Genomic DNA, 23,159 nt, shown 5'->3' on the forward strand with positions numbered 1-23,159 from the left:
GTCTGTCAAGAGAGCAGTGCCTTCATGCAATTGGCTTGTTGGAGGCTGGACTAGGGCAGCGTACTGTGTCTCGCTGTCTTGGCTGCTTGCAGCAAAGCAATTTCAAACCTGGCGAGAAGGTATAACCAGACACCAGGTTACTGTCCGGGTATGTTTGACCCCTCTGGTTGGCCTAGTGTTGTGGACGGTTCAGCTGTCTATGTGCTCTGTCAATGACAGGCCACAAACTGGGAGACCAACAGTCACAACACCTGCCCAAGATCGACAGATGCAACATCTTTGTGATGTCAGTTGTTAATCAGCACAATAAAAAGTCACTGCAGTTTTAGTGAATTACGTCTAGTGAATTTTATCCAAATGTAAGTGATACTTTTCTTTTGATGCTCAAATATAAGTTATAAGTTTCTTTTGATGATCTGTGTGTGTGTGTGTGTGTGTGTGTATAGTATATATAGTGGCTCTCAAAAGTATTCACCCCACATTTGTGTTACAACATGGAATCAGAATATATTTAATTAGGAGTTTTTGCCACTGATCATCACAAAAGTCAATGTCAAAGTAAAAAATAAAATCTACAAATTGTTCTAAATTAATTACAAATACAAAACAGAAAATAATTGATTGCATAAGTATTCATCCCCTTGAGTCAATATTTGGTAGAGCCACCTTTGGCAGCAATTATAGCCATGAGTCTATTTGGATAAGTCTCTGCCAGCTTTGCACATCTGGACACTGCAATTTTTGCTCATTCTTCTTTGCAAAATTGCTCAAGCTCCATCAAGTTGGATGGGGACCCATGGAAGACTAACTCCTTTAGAGTTGCCATAGGCCTCTTGGTGGCCTCCCTGACTAGTGCCCTTCTCAGTTTTTGAGGCCGGCCTGTTCTAGACAGATTCACAGTTGTGCCATATTCTCTCCATTTCTTAATAATGGACTTTACTGTGCTCTGGGGGATATTCATTGTCTTGGAAATGTTCTTATATCCTACCCCTGATTTGGTGCTTTTGAAGAACCTTATTCTGGATTTGCTTTGAATGTTCCTTCGTCTTCATGTGTAGTTTTTGTTAGGAAATGTACTAACCAACTGTGGGACCTCCCAGAGACAGGTGTATTTAACCTGAAATCATGTGAAACACCTTAATTGCACACAGGTGGACTCCATTCAACTAATTATGTGACTTCTAAAGACAGTTGGTTGCACCAGAGCTTATTTAGGTGTGTCATAGCAAAGGGGGTGAATACTTATGCAATCAATTATTTTCTGTTTTATATTTGTAATTAATTTAGAACAATTTGTAGATTTTATTTTTCACTTTGACATTGTGAACTTTTTTTGTGTTGATCAGTGGCACAAACTCCCAATTAAATCCATCTTGATTCTATTTTGTAACACATTAAAATGTGGAAAGGTCCAAGGGGGGTGAATACTTTTGAAAGCCACTGTATATATATATGTGTGTGTGTGTGTGTGTGTGTGTGCATGTAGAACATGTGCATTAGATATCATTACTAATCAACCATTTACTACCATTTGATTTATCACACAAGATTAGCCTTTTTCTCCCCACAAGGTACAAAAAAACTGACAATATTGTTGTTGTTGCCAGTGCTGAAGTTCTCTACTAGTTCTGTCCAGTCAGTAGCTGTAGGGCTGCTTTCATGTCATGCTCTTTTCCTATTCGTTCCACAATTTTCTGTGTTTTAATGTGTATCCTTTTTCAGTTTTCAAGGACGCCCCTCTTGTGCCTATAGTGTCATCAGACAAGTAATTCTGTTTTTAGTTCTGGCGAGGAAAATGTGCTTATTTTTTTTTCTCTTTTTTTCCTCCCCATGCAGTCCCTTCAGTCTGTTCAGTACTAAAGCTTCTCTACTGCGCTGAAGTCAAAGCGAATGACACATGGAGCATAGTCGCCTGATTCCTACAAATTCTGAAAAGTATTCCCTCAATCCTGTTTTATTCAACCCTTCCAAGGAAATAAAAGGACTACTGCACTTTTTATGGATGCTTCTCCTTTCCAGCCTTGAGAGGGGGGGGAATGGCACTGAATAAAATAGCTGTGATACTGTGTGTGTTTCTGGTCTGCACAGGGTAGCCTTACTGAGGCAGTTGTCATGGTTTTTTGCAATCGCAACCTCTTCAGCAAACCTGCAGTGTAAATCACAGTGCTGTTATAACCTACTGAGGGAGTGCAAATGCGGCGTAATGACTTTATTTTATCATATGCAAAGTATATTTTAAAAAAAAAAGTTATTTTGGTAAATGAAATGGCTTGAAAGTGTTTTCACATTAAATATTCATTTTGATATTTTTTTCTTATTTAAAAAAAAAAAAAAAAAAAATACCAAAACAATATTTTGTGATATTAGAATGTGTAGAAAATAATGAAAAGAAGTGTAGATCTGTTTTTAATCTTTTACATTTTCCTTGGAATCTAACTAATGTCTGCTGTTTAGATTTGCTTTTGAAACCAACAAATTCAACTATTAAAATGTTTAAATTTAGATAACTCCAAAAAAGGGAAGTGTGAATTGGAGGCACTGTTTGGTAGTTTATCCCAATGAGCATCATTAAGCTGTTGAGTCTGTACAAGTGGCTAATGTTACATGCAAGTACAGCGTGTTACTTTTGTGTGAAATACTGGGACAGTATACTTTCATTAGTTTAAATCTAAACAGTGGTTAATTGAATGGCATGTTCTGTACAGAGTGTAATAAGCACTTTCTTAACAATAATAATAATTGGCCAAATTTGTTTTTATAAAAAAGTGTTTTTTCATTCCGGAGTGCTTAACAGTGCATGAGGTCTATTCAATTGAGCCAAATGCAGCGGATCTAAACCCCATAGTTTTAAGTCATCATTAGACAGGGACTTTGACATAACAAAATCTCTAGTAGTGCCTCTTTAAGTTTATTTTTGTCTTTTAAAAATAGATGAAATGACATATTTTGCCCTAATTTGAATCTCAAAATAGTGGCAGTTTTTAGATCTGTTACTGTTTGCTCAATTGAGTAGATCCCCATGTGAGTTTCTTACTATGTTAATAAAGGGATCATGCAAACTGGTGCAGAAGACAAAAAAAAAATAATTTAACTTACACACTTTGTAATGGGCCAGATCTAATAAACACAAAGGGCAATTTTGCACAGTTTAATTTTGCTTTAACAACACCCAATAAATGCAGGGCTGAAGCGTTTGTATTGTTTACTAGGTTAGTATTCGAAGGCCCCCCCACCCCCTCCCCTCTCAGATGACCTTCATACACGTTGACCTGGTCCAGTGTGTGTCCAGGTGCAGCACCCTCAGCAGAGTTCTGTTACTGTCAGTGCAGCTAATATACCTCCCTCAAATACAAGGGACATGCTTTGGGTTGTTGGGTTCATCCTTTGACATGCAGAAAAAGAATCCTTCAAAACTGTAAAGGAGCCTCCCAATCTGTTAGGAAATAGGAGGCTGCAATTGAGGGTTCTCGCATAACTTGACTTCCAGAATGTTTGGATTCACTCAGTTTTTCTCAGATATCATGGAAAAATACAGTAAAGTTGCCTGAAGAAAACTGTGGGAGTTTCAGGTTATTCCAATACACCACCCAAACTAGAGCGCTGTTAATGGTTTGGATTTATGTAAATAAAAAAAATTTAAAAAACAAGGTAGGTAGTTTTTAATAGTCCAGAAATAGTGACATGAAAAAAACATAACAAAACACAACTATAATGAAAAGCATTTGACTATACAGGATATCCAATTCTGTAACAGCTCTCCCAAATGAGTTTTTATATTTCTTTATGAAACTTTTAAATGAAAATGAATAAAGTTTTGTTTATTATTTAGAGTGTAACCCAGTTTTAATTATTTGAGTATTTGCAGGTTGTGCTTTAATACTGTACTGAATCTAATGTGGGTCCAGCTACTGAATAAAAATAACAATAATCACTGTGTCTATCTGTATCGTATAATAATAAACTGTACATTCCAAACAAAGGTGTGTGTGTGTGTGTGTGTGTGTGTGTGTGTATATATATATATATATATATATATATATATATATATATATATATATATATATATATATATATATATATATATATATATACAGAGGCTCATGATCATTCTACCTCTTGAAAATGTATAGAAAATATCAGATGTGAAAGTACATATATATTTTTTTCTGCAGTGTGTATAACTTCATTTGTAAACTATAAATTGTAAACAAATTTGCAAAGGAAATCATGAAATAAACATTGAATTGAGTATTTGTTGTGTCTTTATTGAAAAAGCTTATCTAGTGACACTGTTGTCATAGTTTGCAGAATATTTCATTCAATTGTATTTGCTGTGCACTTCCATTCCCTATGTTTCAAATGTGCAATTGTGAAAGAAATACATGTAAACGTGCATGTTCATGGTTGCTACAGTAGGTTAAATTTCTCTGCACAAGATCGAGTTTTACAGGCTGGTTTCATTGTGCAGATGAAAAAGTGTTATAAGACAAGCCAAAGCAGGCAATTCCACATGTCCTCATGCTAGAGAGGACATTTAGAAAGGATTGTTCAGGATCTCTTAAAGATAACTGAATGATTAACTTTCAATAAAAATATCTCTCATGCTGTAGTACCTGGACTGTATAGAGTCTGAACTGTGTTAAAGGCAAAAAAGTCTACTATGATATTTTGAAAGCCGTGTTGGGACTAATTCCAATGGTGTTGCATTGTTCAGCTTTGCTATAGTGATCAGTAACCATTACTGATTCCTGATGTAGAGTGAAAACTATGGAGCTCTTTATTAAATCAATTATGTAAATATAAACAATGGCATTGCCATCAAAACAAAAAGAGCAGAACTAATCAATATCCTAACCACAGATTTTTCAAAAATGTATACTTAACTCCTCACCCTCACTATGCACACAAAGAGCATTGTTAATACACTGTTTTTAAATTCTTCAGGTCGCAGGTCATTTTGTAAAATGTCAAATCAATTTTAAACCTAGTGACTATCTGCATCCTTAAAATTAGATACAAGTTAACCAGGCAACAGACAGATCTTTTTTAGCATTGTATTTTACTCCAAAAATAAAAGCTGCTTTTGTAAAACATCATCCAATGGCCGCTAATACATTTTTGAGCAGGTCAAACAAGGGAGTCAGTCTTGAACAATCACTAAATAAATGGTACACTGCATCATGTACACAGTGGGCACTGTTCTATGATTTCTGGGTTGATTCTGCTCACAAACTTGTTTGTGGCAATTATACCATGCAGGATTCTCCACTGCAGGTCCCCAGAGCGTTTTGGAATGGGTGGTTTGTACAGCTCTCCAAGCTGGGGAGACACTTGGGGAGAGACAGGTTTACTCTCCAGCTTGTGTCAGCCAGATCTTTTAGCTGACTGAATAAACACACCTACACACACACCACACAGCTGTTGTTTTCTCTAAAGTATGGAACTATACATTGTTCAAATTCTTAAACGTCAGCACCTTCCCTTGTCTCTTCACTTCCGTCGCAGACAGCGGGAGTCACTGCTAGAGGACGAAACACTGGCTGCTCTTCAGGCAACTGCTGCTTTTCTAAAAACAGAGATCAGAAATGTACAAGCCCGGGAGAAAATGAAGCTCTAAAATTTAAAAGAACCCGTTCTGTTAAACTAACAAAATGGAATCCAACCTTTATAGCTAAAATCTCTCCAGATTTCCACTTAAAACAATTAGTCTATTAAGTGAGAGAGTTTTGTCACCCCTGCTTGTGAAAAAGCAGAATAAAGGCTGTTGGAGGTAAAAAAAAAAAAAAAAAAAAAAAAACTGACAGAAAAAAACAGGATTAAAAAATAAGGGCTCCCCTAAAATCCGAAGATCACAGAGCGACTCTTCTATTGGTATTGTTTTAAAAACTCCACCTGTACGCAAAATGTCTCCAGCATGTGCTGTCTGCAGAGTAAAGCAACTTCTGAGTGACCTGCAGTCAGAAAGCTGCCACTCTGCTGACCAGATTAATCAGCCCCTGGCCTCTTTCATCTAATGGCAAGTACAGGACAGCAGGATCACGTCTAACAGCCCTCGAGGAGGGTCTAAACACACTAACATGTGCCACAACATGGAGGCTACCAGATTATTAAGGAGCCACTGCCAACTCTGCAGTTTACCCTTCATTTACTCAGAGAGAGAGAGAGAGAGAGAGAGAGAGACCCCTAAAAGGTGCACATTTATCCAAAGCATTTCATTTTAAAACTGTTACAAAGAATATGGTCCTGTAGGAGTAGGAACTTGCACACAAAGAAGCAGGACATTTTTTTTATGTTTTTCTTTGACATTAATAACCACCTACTGCTGCAAGTAATAGCAGGAACATGCCTGTTCACAGATTATAAAGGCTTAGTCTATAGGGAAGGCTGCAGCTTGTGTGCCTGCAGCAGAAACTAGGATTAGGGAGAGTTCATCAAATGGAAAACCAACAAGGTCTGCTTCTTAGGACGCAAAGTGCAGAGATGGGGTAAACATTAAGGGGTGCTATAAAGATATGAATGTGAGATATTAGAGGGTCATCTTAAATAGGTAAAATATTCACAAAGCATTATAAATACTGATAAATGCATTGCAGTTCTTTGCATTTTTTACTGTACCAATGCTTTATTAACACAGGCGCACTAAACAAGCAGCTTTGCATTACAGTCAAGTAAAAAAATGCAAATGCTTTAGCCTCAGAAAACAAACTATAGAGTTTTCAATGTAACACGAATGGTGGGGCCCAAGAGTTTGTTGTTGAAATGTTTACCCCATGCCTTTTCACAGCACAAGATTAAAAACGTCTCTTACAAAACACATATCTTAGATGTGAAACTGTGTATGCTGATCCAACACACAAATGATTTCTTTTTATAGACGTGGGTGGTTGGAAATGTATACTCATACTCAGGATTGAAATGCTAATAGATTTTCTTACTAATTGCCTCTTGGTGGTTCGAATGGTTTACAACATTCTCATTTGGCAGTCTGTGTTCATTAAAGTTAAAGGGTGAGAAATGAACCCTTGTGTTTCTTATTTTCCTCTCTGGTTATGGGGTCATTGTTCAGAGGACTGAAAGGTTTTTGAAGATGAATTGGTAAGCGTTTTTGCGAGCAGGTCTGCTAATCAATCCAAGAAGCTGGTTTCTAAAGACTGGTCCTTGCCTACGCAGTTTGTATGTACAACCTACATATTTCATCTTTCATCAAGCTGTGTCTGTCCTTTCAAGTGATTTCTTCATAGGAGGTTTTCCAGTTTGTCTGCATTTTACTGCCCACTGCATGGGATTTAGTAATGGGTGCGATAACAGGGTGGTTGCTAGCAAATTGGTTTTCTTTTTCTTTTTTTTTTGGAGTAATTTATAATGTGTAAACCTCAAGGTTTACACATTTTCTGCCTAATAATTACTACAGTCAACCCTCTTTATACCGCCTGGTAAGGGCCATGGGCAAAAACAGGCAGAGCGTTATAGTGAGGGTAAAAAAAAAAAAAAAACACACACAACCTATGTTTACAATAAATTCAATGTTTTATTTTTCTTAGTTATAGAATTACAGACAGTATCTGCAGGCCATTTTAACAAGATTGATGGAATTGAGGTTTGAAATCAGTCGAGAATTTACCAAATTCTTTAAATGCGTGATGATTAGACTGAAGATAACTAACATACATCTTTGCATTTAATTATTGCACGTTTAAACTTTAAACATACTATTGAAACAGGTAGCTGTACTTCAGTAAAGTACATGGGTAATACTTTAGATATCTGCTTATGCTATTGCTTATCCAATTGTGATGAAATTTGCTATTGACATTATTTACAAGTTATGGTTATTGGCCATTATCTTCTGGGGGTTAGAAGAGACTCCTTGTTTGTCTGTCTGTCTGTCTGTCTGTCTGTGTGTTTGGGTTTCAATGGGAACCTGTGCACACTGTGGGTGTACAGTAGGTCCTGGTGACTTTTACTTTTGCACGATACTGATAGCTGTGATTTTGTATTTACAGCTGTGGTGGGGATAGTGTCACTGACATTTTTGTCACTGTTGTGAATAAGCCACACGGGAAAGGTCTTTGTGAATAATAAATATCAAGGCAAATACTGTTGTGTTGAAAACAATACTGCAGGGATACAGAAACGCAATGGTAAGCAATCAGATTGTTCTAAAGTCTGCACAGTATAGAGCAATGCATTGATGAACTTGGTTGCAGACTGCAAGTGGGAATAGTTGCTTAAACCCTTTTTAAGATTTTCTTTGCAGGAAACCACCCTGGGATTGCTAGCCTTGTGGACAACAAAACAGTAGAATTATCCTGCAGCGCTCCATGGTTTATGCTGCAAATCAATCATGTCTTTATTTATTTTTTTTGTATTTGTATTAAAAAACAACATTGAATTTATGGTAATTCTTTGATTCCAACCTGGAGAGCATTGCCCGTCATGTGTAGGGTGTGATCTTTGCATAGTCTATCATAATTATGTCCTATTGCACAGTCGACTTCAGATGGCTTTTAGATTTCTTACTTTCATTTAAAAAACAAACACAAAAAAAACCACCTTGCTTTTTTTATTCCTGTAGAAATCATTACAGTTTACGGATATTTTAGATTACAAGCAAACAGCTAGAAAAGTAAGTTCCTAAGCCAGTGAGAAAGCTCTATCACATTATTCAATTAGTAATATCAATAAGAAAGTGACCGTCCACAAACAAACGGGAACTGTTTTGTGAAACGCCAATGTTAGGAGATACAGAAGCACTTCCCATGAGCCCGTCTATCAAAGCCTGTGGTAACTGATCCTGCCTTTCTCAGGGAGATGCAATTTTTATATACAGTAATACTGTGACCGGGTATTTATAGAATAAGTGGCAGGGATTACACTTACATACAAAATGAATCAGTTGAGGGACAGCCTATCAAGCAACATCTGAATGTAATTATATATATATATATATATATATATATATATATATATATATATATATATATATATATATATAATCTATAGACGTAACGATATAAATAACGTAAATAAAAAACTCTTTAAAGAACAAAACTAAAAGTAGAATGTGATGCGGTAGAAGTGTCCTTTACACTACAGCACTGAATATCTGAAACGCGAGGGTTTTACATCTCTCATTTTTGCACGCAGGGTTTACTCGTTTGATATGCATTATTCATGAACTTCAATCGACAGCAGCTCAGTGTACAGTACATGCATCTCACTGCTTCAGTCACCGCTGAACACACACCGCTTCTAATGGGCGACGGGTATGCTCGTTACAGGTTTGGTTCTGCGGTCTGCAGCGTCAGGTCTCTGCAACATATCATTTAATGACTTTCCCCTTCAGACACGAGGAAGCCGTAAAGGTTTAGAAAAGTCATCTGCAATATGAAAAACACATCGGACCACCACCAGAGTCTGTGTGAGGAGACGACCGGTGCCAAAATTCCCCAAGCAGTTGCCTATTCATTTATACTTTTATCTGGGACCGTTACTAACCTATTTGTCATATACCTGGTTGTTTCGTTCAAAAAACTGAGAACAACCAGCAATGCTTTCATCGTCAACGGGTGTGTTGCAGACCTCCTAGTGTGCGCTTTTTGGATGCCCCATGAAGTAATTCTCGTGTCAACAAACTCATCCCTGTCAATGGGATACCACGTATTTAAAGACTCGCTCCTGTTCCTTGGTATTACAGTGTCTCTGCTCTCCCATTCTTTAATCGCCGTGAACCGGTATGTTTTGATAACCAAAATGCCCGCCACCTATTTGTCTGTCTACCAGAGGAGGAATACAGAATGGATGATTGCAATTTCATGGTTGCTGTCCTTGGTTTTCGTCTTACCTTGGCTGACAGCTCAAAGACACTCCGCAGACGGATGCACCCTGCACAGATTCGCGACGCTGACTGCCTTTTCCAAGCATAGGTCCGTCCTGGCTAATTCTTACACTTCGGGGTTCTCGGCACTGACTATAATGATTCAGACTGCTGTCATTCTTTACTGCTATTTTAAAATATTTCGAAAAGTGCAGATTAGTGTGAAAAGGGTTAGTGTTTTAAATTTTCAGATTGTAAACAACTTGCCCTACTCGTTTCCAAGGAAGGACAAACGGCTTGGAGTCTATGTGTTGTCAGTGTGCTGCATTTTTCTTCTGACAACAGAACCAATGTTTTGGGTTTTGTTTCTTGGTCTGTTCAGATCGGTTCCAAAAGGAGTTCAGACTGTTTCGTGGATAGTTTTTTCCTCGCTTTTTGTTCTGAACCCTTTCATTTACACCTGGAAGAACGAGGAGTTCAGAAAGTCGTTCAGGTCTGTTATGAAGGGGGAGTTGTGGAGAGGACCCACAGTCGGTGTGGAGCCGGTTATACAAACTATTTCGCAACAAACCAACAGGCTGGCCTTCTCAACTGAGATACGCTAAAAGACTCAGACAGTGAAATGTTCATTTCTCGACTTTTCATTTTAATAAACTTTGTATTTCACATAAACAGCTTATTTTCTTGACGTGTATCATATACTTTGCAAAATGGCGTAGATGTATTACTGTATTATAGTAATAAAATATACTTTTTGTGCTTGCTATATTTTAACTCATGTGGGTACGACTTTCCATTCACCTACAAGTTACTTATTTTAATGATCACATCAATATCTGCATTGAACCATTATACAAACTGTTATTTCAAACTTCTCATTATCCGGATTTCTTTTTAAACCTTGTTTTTGTTTTTTAATCGGACCACGTCACACTACGCGGAGCTGTTCTTTCAGCACCCCGAGGTCAAGCAGGTCTTTGATTTGTTTAACTCGCGTAGTACGATCACGCAGTAGAGAAAAAAGACACACAAAAACCTAGACATGCTTGTGAAAAAAAAAAAAAAAAAAAGCTTAAGGTGATCTGTGCTGGGGAAAAAAAGTTACACTAAGATATTGAAGATAGCCTATTGTCTTGTTTTTATGTAAAAGTCGTGTGGTTTTTCAGTAAGGATCATGGACCGTGTGTAAGCGCTGTCTTGTGTGCACTGGTAAACAATCCATGTTTAAATATATATTTAGTTACTGGGTGAAACAAAGACTTGGGTCGATGAGGATCACCTTCCTGGGTTACCAATATGATTTCGCATCTGCAGTGAATACCATTGTAATACACAAATGGTTTTGTACTTAGGTGTTTTAAGTAGACATCATGCTGAAACTGGGAAAGCCCAGCCCCCTGTTGACTTTCACTGGAAAAGTGACCACTGCTGCAAATACACATAAACCACAGCATAAAAACCCCACATGAACTGCGCATTCATTAAAAAAGACTGTTCAAGTAAAATAAATAAACCATTGAAGTCGGAGGAACTTGCATGGCTATCGAACTGTATTTTTACACTATCAGTCTGAAAAATAAATAAATACATAAATCTATGAATTAATTTAAAGTTAAATCTTTGTTCACATTGCTGTATTTGAATTTTTGTAACCATGTATTGTATTATATATTGGCCTATATAGCCAATGCATTTCAATATTTTCACGTGATTCCAAATTATTTGTCATCACCTGGATAGCCTTTTGTTAGTAGCATATCGACTAGGAGGCCCTTCTGATTTCAATTTGCGCTTATAAAACTGTGTTTTGAAGCGGTATAGGCTAGATTTGGAAGTTCAGTACCGCATCTCAGGTCCACTCCATTCTAAAATCAATATCATTTTAATCTGGCTTTACAACACAGGAAGCCAGTGTAACACGCAACACAGACTGAAAAAAAAAAAGGTTAATCTCAGTGGGAGTGCCGGTGGGTGCCGGTTCCTCTTACTACTGTATAGCAACTGCGTCTACACAGAAAGTATCAGAAAGGACCAGGTGAAACATATAGCCGCATAAAAACAAAAATAACACGACTGCAAATCTCGGGCTGTACTGATTCTTCTAATCGCACGTTATACGTCATATTTCTTTACAGTAATAGGGATATTAAACGAAACTTTTTTTTTTTTTTTTTTAAATCTGACTATGTTTGAATTTACAAATTTAGTAAAACGTTTAAATAATATATATATATATATATATATACGTATATATATATATATATATATATATATATTGTAACCCCCCCGCCATATATATATAAATATATATAATATATTAAACCCCCCCGCCCATATCATAACAGTCATTATATATATAATATATATGGAATATTATATATATATATATATATATATATATATATATATATATATATATATATATATTATATATATATATATTATATTGTAACAGCAACTCCAATGTAGGTAGCCCCTCTTTGTTACCATATTATTTCTCATCTGCAAGTCCGCGTACTGTACAAGTCCATATACAGGTTGGTCTTCATGTACTTCTCATAAAATAATATTGTATACCCATCTATCTCAACCTTATGACATATGACATAATTCCAATAGAACGAATGCCAAAACCTATTAATGTTACAGAAGAGTTGTAGACAAGCACATTCTTGAGTGTAAGAAAAGTGTAAGGTACTGCACGCAGGAAATAAAAATGTGCATTATAAATATCATATGGGAGATACTGAAATTAAAGAAGGACTCTATGCAAAAGTTCTAGGAGTTTATGTTGACTCAGAAATGTCTTCATCTAGACAATGTGGGGAAGCTACAAAAAAGGCCAACAAGATGCTTGGATATATTATGAAAAGTGTTAAATTAGTAAGACCTCATCTTGAATACTGTACTGTACTGTACTTTCGACCTGAAAAAAGAAACAAGGACCAGGGGTCACAACTGGAGATTAGACAAAGGGGCATATAGAATAGAAAATAGGAGACACTTTTTTACACAGAGAATCTTGAGGGTCAACTCCCCAGTAATGTTGTTGAAGCTGACATCCTGGGATCCCTCAAGAAGCTACTTGATGAGATTCTTGGATCAATAAGCTACTAACAACCAAACGAGCAAGATGGGCCAAATGGCCTCCTCTCGTTTGTAAACTTTCTTTGTTCTATGTTCCTGAATCTCTGAAAGAGGGTACTGAAGGAAATGTAACTTGTACAGTGGGAAACATTAACCCTAATGGAATTCAACTGATGGAACTGGAACAAAGGCTATTAAAAATTCCACAAACAATCACAGAGTGTGTGTGTCTTCATGTAGGAATGGGTGAGATAAATCATGGTAATACATACAATAATTACTGGAATTACTTTGTTTGCACCGTATACTTTTCTAGGGGTATTTAGAAATTAAGCTATGGAATTAAAAAGTGCTGCTTCCTCCTGGCACATAACCACTTCCTGTGCTGTAGGTCAATGCCCACATTAATTGGACTATGTGAAGTAGCCAGTACAATTATTACTAGGTTCATGTTCAATTGTGTGTCAATTTCCCAACGTTTCTGCATATTCAACATACCTTTGTCAAGGGCAAATTGAGATATGTATAAGCTTTTGATGCCATGTTAATTATACTAATTTATTTCAATTTAAATCTGTTAATGTAACTGTGGTGTCATGTACTACATAGATAAAGCTGTAATGATCTGTGCTTCCTTTCTATTCAAACCTTCAGGGATGATGGCACTGAGTCTATTCATCCACCCACTCTCCCTCTCTACACCGTCCAATTCCACCTCATCTAAAACCGTAAATTCTAGGTCACTCATGCCACATTCACCCTTTGGAAAATGTTGAAGCATTGACTTTTTATTTCTTATGTTTGATGGAAGGTTCTCTATTTATATAATGCTGTACCTACACACACACACACACACACACATACATATATATATATATATATATATATATATATATATATATATATATATATATATATATATATATAGTGCCTATAGAAAGTCTACACCCCCTTGAACTTTGTTCACATTTTGTTGTGTCAGTGCCTCAGAGTTTCATGCATTTAAATGAGGATTTTTTCCAGCTATCTGCACACCATACTCCACACTGTTAAGGGGAAAAAGTTATATATTAAAAATACAAAACTGAAAGATCATAATTGGATAAGTCTATGCCCCCCCTGAAGTTAATACTTGGTGGAAGCACCTTTGGCAGCAATTACAGCTGTCAGTCTGTTGGGATAGGTCTCTACAACTTTGCACACCTAGATTTGACAATATTTGACCATTCTTCTTTACAAAACTGTTCAAGGTCTGTCAGGTTCCTTGGGGAGCGTTGATGGACAGCAATCTTCAAGTCATGCCACAAATTTTCGATTGGATTTAAGTCAGGGCTCTGACTGGGCCACTCAAGAACATTTACCTTTTTGTTCCTTAGCTACTCCAGTGTAGCTTTGGCTGTGTGCTTTGGGTTGTTGATATGCTGAAAGGTGAACTTCCATCCCAGTTTCAGCTTTCTTGGAGAGGGCAGCAGGTTTTCCTCAAGGACTTCTCTGTACTTTGATCCATTCATTTTCCCTTATATCCTGACAAGCGCCCCAGTTCCTGCCAATGAGAAAATCCCCATAACATGATGCTGCCACCACCATGCTTCACAGCAGGGATGATGTTCTTTGGGTGATGCGCTGTGTTGGGTTTGCGCCAAGCATAATGCTTTACACATAGGCCAAAAAGTTCAATTTTTCCATTTGGTTCGTCTGATCACAAAACATTTTGCCACATGGCTACAGAATCTCCTGAGTGTTTTTTTGCATACTTCAAACGGGATTCAAGGTGGGCTTTCTTGAATAATGGCTTCCTTCTTACCACTCTACCATACAGGCCAGATTTGTGGAGTGCTTGGGATATTGTTGTCACATGCACACTTTGACCAATCTTGGCCATAAAAGCCTGTAGCTCTTGCAAAGTTGCCATTGGCCCCTTTGTAGCCTCTCTGATCAGTCTCCTTGTTCAGTCATCCAGTTTGGTCTAGGCAGGGTCTTGGTGGTTCCATACATCTTCCACTTCTTAATAATCATCTTCACCATGCTCCAAGGGATATTCAGGGCCTTTGATATTTTTTTATACCCATCCCTTGATCTCTACCTTTCAAAAACTTTGTCCCGGAGTTCTTTTGAAAGCGTCTTGGTGCTCATGGTTGAGTCTTTGCTTTGAAATGCACTACCCAGCAGAGGGAACCTACAGGAACTGCTGAATGTATCCTGAACTTGGCCACTTAACTTGGTGTGTGATTTTGAAGGCGATTGGTTACACCTGAGCTAATTTAGGATTGCTATTACAAGGGGGATGGACACTTATCCAACCAAGCTATTTCAGTTTTTATTTTAATTTATTTAATACAACTTTCTAGAATATTTTTTTCACTTGGAAGTTGTGGGGTAGGATGTGTAGATAAATGGAAAAAAAAAATATTTTAATGCATTTTAATTCCAGGCTATAAGGCAACAAAAGGTGAACATTCTGAAAGGGAGTGTAGACTTTCTATAGGCACTGTATATATATATATATATATATATATATATATATATATATATATATATATATATATATATATATGTGTGTGTGTGTGTGTGTGTGTGTATATATATATACAGTATATGGTGTTGTGTGATACAAGCTGACATCCACCCCACTTAAGGGCAAGGCAGTTGAGTAAGAAGGGAGCTTGTATTTTACAGCACGTAATATATTGTATATTATAGATAGTTAAGAATTATTTAACAATATTGCGAAAGCCACATCATTTCCATCCAATACAAAACCTGTTTGAGATGGATGAATGGCATCATTTAGGATCTGCTATATATTCAGGGTGTGCTGATACTCAGAATTGCCTTTAAGAAGTATTTGCCAGCAGGCTATAAATAAATCAAAACAGACTTATTTATTAATGTGTTGATTTCACAACAAGAAAAGCTGCCCTTCCTCACAATTTCACAATTGAGTACCAATCAATGGCAATTAACTTCCATTCTGCATTGAGTAAACTAAATAAAGTGTGTGTAGGGGGGGGGGGTTTCATATCAAAAGGATAAAGAAAGGTCAGACAAATAATCGTTTATATAAAATATAAATAAGTTTTAGCTAGTTTATGACAGATTTGATATTTAGTAACACTCTCAGATTGTTATTGATTGATTCTCAATAGGTGACCAGGGAAAGTGAGGGACCACATTGCTTCGTGTTGAGTAATTAACACGTTTTATTCTATTTGATTAAAACAACTTCAAATTTCTGAAAGGAAATTACTTGGAAAATATGAGTATCTGCATTTTAACTTGCTGCTTTTGGACTCAGGTTCATTCTAGTGTGTTTCTTTGGAAAAGAAATAAAACGTCTGTTTCCAGACGCTCCTTCCGAGACTCAGATTTCAGTGTCCACCCCCTGGTGGAAGGTAACGATTTTGTAATGACTTGCTCCAGCGATGGAAACCCCAGGCCAAAACTAGAGTGGTTAAAGAAGAAGAAGCCTTGGCAGACGAGGAGGCACAATGGCTCAGTGTCTGGAGTAATAGCCCTAGGAGACGAGCGGACATATGAGTGTACTGCTAAAAACCAACAAGGAGAACGGAAAGCACACTCTTCCTTGGTAAGCCATTGTAAGTAACTATCACTGTCTTCTGGAGGGCATTCTTTTTTTGTCAGGCTGGGCAATGAGTCTCAAATGTGCACTTTTGAAAGAAACAAATGATACTGCAAATATTTTTATTTTAATTTTAAAACATCTATTGTTTACATTTTTTGGCTGCAGTCCCGTAATTGGCATCTTCAATCTTTCAGGCCTAGTAGCTTGGAGCATCCTGATCAAAGTCAATAAATTTATTCTCACTCAAGGGTTCCCCTGAGCTAACTTTTACATGCTGCTGGGATACAGTCTGCCAGGCATCAGGGGATGAATAAACTAAATGTTCTATTGGTTTTAGACCTGTTTTACTTTTGTATTTCTATTTATTCTGGCTGTAGTCATTGTGGCTACCCTGAAGCAGTGTCTGATACAAGTGGCTGTGATTTACATCTGCTCCTGTGTTGGGCACCTGTTCCGTCACCATATCTAGTGCAAAGAGATCTTTTTCATCAATCTCAGATAGAAAAACTATTTTTACCAGCAACATTTCAAAAGGCCGAAAGCAGTCAGGATTGGGTGCAGAAACTGGATAGCCCAACTTTAAAACTGGTTTATTTAGTACAGTGCTCTTTTTTCTTAGTACTGTACTTTGTATAAGTTACTTGAAAAGAATACATTAGATAATAATGTTCTAAATTGGTCAAATACAGTTTTGGATCTTTTTCTATAAAATGTTCAAAAATGATTGAATATGCATTATATGTGATGCCCTTACTAAAATGTTATTTTGACTATATGTGTCCTTTTATTTATCAGGGCCATGAGTCTTGTAAACATAGCTCTTAATAAATATCATTATTAGTCAATTTAGAAAAAAGCTAACCCTTGTGTCGTTCTTCTCCATGGCGTGGCAGTATTGGAGTGACAGGTTACTTCTAACGGGGTGAGCAGATGCATCTTGATGCCTGCAGTCTTTTGAAAACAAGTCGGTTATTTCAAGTTAGACATTGATGGCTGGAATTTTATTTTCGGGGAAATGCAGGAAGGATTTGCTCAGGTAACCCAACAAGGAGGCAGGTCTCTCTAAATGGGAAAACAAGAGAATGGGAAAAGCATGAAGCCTTTTTCAGGTAAGGCAAAGTTCAAAACATTATGTGAGTAAAACATCATTGGAGGCCAAAACGCATTATCAAATCTATAAGCAACGGAGCCTGTTTCTCTGGCAGATGTTGCAAGCCCAGTGAATTCATAGCACAGGAAAAGCATGGTAAAATATCAACACTACACTCCAGCAAGTTGTCTGTAATTTATGTTATTTAATTGCGAAATGCTGCTAGTTAAATGATAAGAGAAAAAATAGTCACCTTGATGGTATGCTTTTCTGTTTTGCACCATCCGTTCACTACAGATAGGGTTTCTTGTTTGATGATGTCAGCCTTACCATAACAATCCATTTAATTAATAGGGTACTTCTAGTTGAGTTGAGCCACTGTTGGCATAATGCTGTGTTCTCAAGTTGATCACAGCTGTGGATGGAGACGTTGTCACGGCGATGGAGGTCGATGGCCTGCTTGGGGAAGGTTATCAGGAGTGATCTGTCTGAGAGCCCTAAATTCAAATATATGTCCAGTTATCTGAGAGTTAGAGAGAAACCATTGACCCCTGAATCTGAATACTACATATAATTGAAAATACGAATAGATTTAGTTGTATAATTGAAAATATGAATAGATTCAGTTGTATAATATAGTTGTATATTAAAGCACACTGCCAGAAGACATTATCATTATCATTGTCTTATTATCATTGGTCGGTACTTAATAATGTATTGCTTTCAAATGATGGGAAAATCGTAATTTTGTGTTTCAAAATTCTGATGTTTTATAGGTTTCTTTATGTTTTAATTAAAAACCTGCCAACTTAAAACATGTTGAAGGGAATGAAATATGTGAGTATCTACAGAGCCCTATAATTACCTCCCTGCCTGCTAATATCATATTATTATCAAAATGCAGCCTGCTGCCTGCTCCCTGTATTACTCTATATTGATATCAATCATAGTTTGTTGTGACTGCAGATGGCCCAAAGAACACTTCAATATCAGCTTCTCCAGGGAGTGACATCCCGGAAGGAGGGTCCTTGCAGCTGACCTGAGGTGACTCAGTACAAGTGGAAGAAGCTCCCGGAAGCCTCTTTGCCTAAGGGGGGGCTCGTAGAGGGCAGCTCCTTAACCATCTACTTCCAGGGGGACCCTCATGGAAAACTAGGAGTGTGAGGCCATTCATCAGCGTGGAAAACATGACCGAGCCTATGTCACTGTCACTGTCACTCAATGTAACAGCCTGGCCTTTCAGATGTATACACTGATGTCAATGCTGTACATGTCTGTGTGAAGAGTTAGTTCATATATATTAAACTGTTTGTAAGCTACTAAAAAGAGTATAGTAGATTAAAACCTGATCTGGTTTGCTAAACACTGCTACAGTAACATATTCTAAAAGTGCCTTTATCAAATCGAATCGCATTACAGTGATAGTCTTGACTTGGAGCTGATGCAGGCATCTGATATGTAAACACTTTTCAGTTGCTTTTTCTTGTATTGACTTATAGATTGGTTTCTGTATTTTAGGTAACAACAAAAAATTAACAGCATTTTTGGTAAAGTTTTAGTAAGTTAGTTGATAAAAACTTACAATAAGTAAAATAATACTACATAAAATTAAATGTAAACTCACCAATCATGCTTTATTGTAAAATTGAAATTGAGTGTTACACGCTACCTAATGGAAGCAATATCACATTAAAGTCAGCTATAACATTTTAGAAGGAGGGCAGGGGGGCTTTCTGCTGGCTGAGCTGCTTAAATAACAACCTTGTCCAACAGCGACCTGGAGTTCTTACATCCTGATTCCAGTATGACTGACATGTAATCAATAAATGATATACAGGAACAGGATTGGATACAGAAATGGAAAAGTATCTGCCATGTTTAGCACACATGTTTGCTTATATGAGCCGTACAACCTGTACATTTAAGTAATATTCCTAGCCAGGTTTTAAAATATTTTAAAGGCTTTCACTAATAGAGACAGGCAGATTTCTTTAATTGTAGCTGGATTTTTTTTTCAAATTAAGAACGGGGCATTTTTTTTCTTTTTGTTTGCAGTCCTACCTTGTTGTACCAGCATGTAAGGGGCAGGGACTAAACCTTAGCATAACAACATTATTATAAGCCCTGCACTGTTTAGTTTATAGTTTTCTTAGTTTTTTTTTCATCATTTGACTCAAAAGACCCAAATTCTTGTCTTGCAAAGAGAATTGGACAAACTCTACCTTCAAAAGTCAACCACAATATGGGGGGGGGGGGGGGGGCTACATAGTAAATGATTTTAATTTTATTTTATTACTTAAAACTTTTTTTGTACAGTTAAAAAAAAAAAAAACATTCTGCTGCTTTATAAATATCATGCCTAAAGGATTACTAACAATGTTTTATTTTTCCTGTACCCCATGTGGTTAATAAACTCCTGAATGTCTGGAATTTGACTCAACTGTATAGTCCAGACTTTAATATTACTACATATCGTATTGATTAGTGTTTTATAGTTATGGGCATCTCATGAGTAAATGTTGACTTCTAATAATCCCATCCTTAGAAATGACTAGAGCATATTCTTTTTTAGTATTAATAATTATGCATGTACATTTTTCACAATGAGAAACAATCATTTTAAACAAACACTTCAAATCGTTTCTTTGGGGTACTTTAAGGCCGCAATCTCTCATACAATAGACCTCAATAGTATCCTTACATCATTAAATGTCCTGTTTTAAAATGTGCCTGTTAATGTCGACATCACCATACTAGCTGAGCTGTTTGTCTTTTAACATTTTCATTTCATAGGACAACTGATGTGACTTGGTAACATTGACTCTGGTGTATTATATCCTCAGCTGAAGGTGTGTTTTAACAACCAACAAAATTGGATCCAACTTGGATTTAGTAGATCTAGGTTATTGTTTTCACTGTCAAATTAATTGGTTCAAAATCTGATCCAATGCCTTTGAAGGGCGATGCATCTGATATTCTAAAATGGCAGCAGCTATGTCAACAACAAACAGACTATGTCACTGCAAGCCTGTCAACCAATCAGAGCGGACTTGGACGTGACATTTCGGTGATGTTTCTTCAAAACTCAATCGGCTTGTTTAAAGAAATGATATCAAGGGATTGGATCCAATTTCTTTGATTTTGAAAAACACACCATACAACACAGCTTTGTGTGTTGAGAACACCAAACCATCTGCCCATAAATAATCATTTATTGCTATAACTGGTACTTTAAAAAGCTGTAAAATTGCTGTAAAAATAGCAGTGCTATAATTCCTAGGAAGATTTCTCTTTCCTCACTCTTATCTGGCAGATCTTTTCGTAAACACAATCAACACCTATATTGCATGTGTCTCTTGAATTCTCATAATTGGTTAACATTGAACTATGTTCCATCTCTATTGTATAATATGTTCACAATTTGGGTGTGATATTACATTATCTTTTGTCCCATCATTTTTTCATCCCGTCTCATCTCTTTTTTTCATCTTAAGACCACCGAGACTGAGACCTTTATTGACTCAAGCTGATCTCCTGCACGCCTTTCACAGTTCAAGATCAATGTCATGCTCTTTGATCTCCAGCTCTATATCTGGCTTAAAATCTTTGCATTGGTTGTCAGGAGGGATAGGACAACTACTGCTACTTAGTTGCCAGAGTCAATACTCACCACAAAATATTAACACATCATGTATTTGATAATGTCTAGTGCTCTGTTTGTGTACAGTTTGTGCACTGTGTTTTAAAACTCCTCGAGATTTAGAAAGAAACTATTGATCAGTTTTCTGAAAAGTCATATATATGTAATGGACAGCAACCTCAAATGCACGCTTCACAATTACTTTCAATTCTGATTTAAACAGCCAAATACAATTTGAATATTATTACTAGTATATAGTTTAATCAAGTTTAATCTGCTCTAGAAAGAGTGCAAAGAAGAGCGACCAGAATTATTCCGGGCTTAAAAGGCATGTCATATGCAGACAGGCTAAAAGAATTGAATCTGTTCAGTCTTGAACAAAGAAGACTACGTGACGACCTAATTCAAGCATTCAAAATTCTAAAAGGTATTGACAGTGTCAACCCAAGGGACTTTTTCAGCCTGAAAAAAGAAACAAGGACCAGGGGTCACAAATGGAGTTTAGAAAAAGGAGCATTCAGAACAGAAAATAGGAGACACTTTTTTACACAGAGAATTGTGAGGGTCTGGAATCAACTCCCCAGTAATGTTGTTGAAGCTGACACCCTGGGATCCTTCAAGAAGCTGCTTGATGAGATTTTGGGATCAATAAGCTACTAACAACCAAACGAGCAAGATGGGCCGAATGGCCTCCTCTCGTTTGTAAACTTTCTTATGTTCTTATGTTCTTATGTTCTTAAACAAAAATATGACCATGGTGCTGCTGTTGCTTTGAAATTGAACTGTGCAATTAGTCGACTGACACTTTTTATTTAGTGCTACCCCTAGTTGACTGTTGTTTTTGCTCTTAACCTCTGGCCTTAGACCTGTTGTTCAATTCCAATTCCTTTTTAAAATCAATTCTCAAATCCAATTACAATTAGCAGTATTCTCTTAAAATGAACTTCTCACAGTGGCAACAAATTACTTAAATTGAAGTCACTGTTAGTCAATTAAATTGCCTTTAAATGAAAGCAGTTGAACCATTATTAATTCTCTAAAATATAAATTCCAATTCCTTCAAAGGAATTGAATTGGGATTGGAATTGGAAAACAGGAACTGACCCTGACCCTGCTTGGACTTTTATACCTCCCTGACCTGCTCATAAAGTGAGATGTCAGGATATCAGTCTCCTATAGTTCCTCTACATGTAGGTTCTGCAAGAAATCAACTGGAGCCAGAGCTGTAGTTAGCTTTACCTCACAGTATCAGGGTTAGGTTCAGTGTTGAAACTGCTCTTGTGAACTGAATGCAGACTGAGGTTACTCAGCCCAGTACTTAATCATCACTCATGGTGGGAGTGATCGAAAGAGATCTACAGTTCATGGCTTATAATTGAAATACTCCCTAACTTGACACATTCTTCTTAGGGGAGAAATTAAACACTCAGTGGTGTAAGAAAAGAAGGAATTTGATAATTAAAGATACTGTGACCCTGTTCTTTTGAAAAAGGCAATGTGCAGTTGTAATTTCTGGAAACAGAAAATAACTTTTTCTAATGCTCTTTGTTCCGGCACAATCTCTGGTCTTCTTTAAACTTGGCTGACAGCAACATATAGGTCCATTAAGCCCTATTTGTTAATCTTTCTCTGTTGAAGACAGAAAAAACAGCTGACAACGGGAATGGCTTTTAAGGTGGAATAGGTTTTAAAAGCTTTTTTCTTACCCTTGAAAAATCCCTTATTGCTTTGCTGTTTTTTTTTTTCTATATTCTATTTTCCTTCAGGTGAAGGCCATTTATCCTACCACAAAATACAAGGATGTACTCTCCCCAGTCACATCCTGTGTTACAGGTAAAGAACTCCCCTGACCCTGTGTGCAGCATGTTCATCTGGGAAACTAAAGCAAAAAAGAAGTTGAAAACATTTATAAAACAATCCTATAGAAATCTATACATATTGT

At 36.8% G+C, this 23,159-nt stretch overlaps 2 protein-coding genes across 6 annotated transcripts in view; both read left to right on the forward strand.

Moving 5' to 3' along the window:
• The window catches only part of LOC121326932 (dual specificity protein phosphatase CDC14AB-like), a 62,965-nt gene extending 58,984 nt beyond the window's left edge, over positions 1 to 3,981 (forward strand). For all 5 annotated transcript variants that reach the window (XM_041270588.1, XM_041270589.1, XM_041270592.1 and 2 more), the window contains one exon: positions 1,837 to 3,981. In XM_041270588.1, the coding sequence (XP_041126522.1) occupies positions 1,837 to 1,860 (24 nt within the window). In that variant the 3' untranslated portion in view covers positions 1,861 to 3,981. The remainder of the gene's footprint in view (positions 1 to 1,836) is intronic.
• Positions 3,982 to 9,348: 5,367 nt separating this feature from the next.
• Positions 9,349 to 10,422, forward strand: LOC121327124 (probable G-protein coupled receptor 88). Its single transcript, XM_041270936.1, has one exon. The coding sequence runs from the start codon at positions 9,388 to 9,390 to the stop codon at positions 10,420 to 10,422; it is 1,035 nt and encodes a 344-aa protein (XP_041126870.1). The 5' UTR covers positions 9,349 to 9,387.
• The last annotated feature ends 12,737 nt before the right edge of the window (positions 10,423 to 23,159 follow it).

Source organism: Polyodon spathula, chromosome 14, assembly GCF_017654505.1.
Source record: "Polyodon spathula isolate WHYD16114869_AA chromosome 14, ASM1765450v1, whole genome shotgun sequence".
NCBI lineage: Eukaryota > Metazoa > Chordata > Actinopteri > Acipenseriformes > Polyodontidae > Polyodon > Polyodon spathula.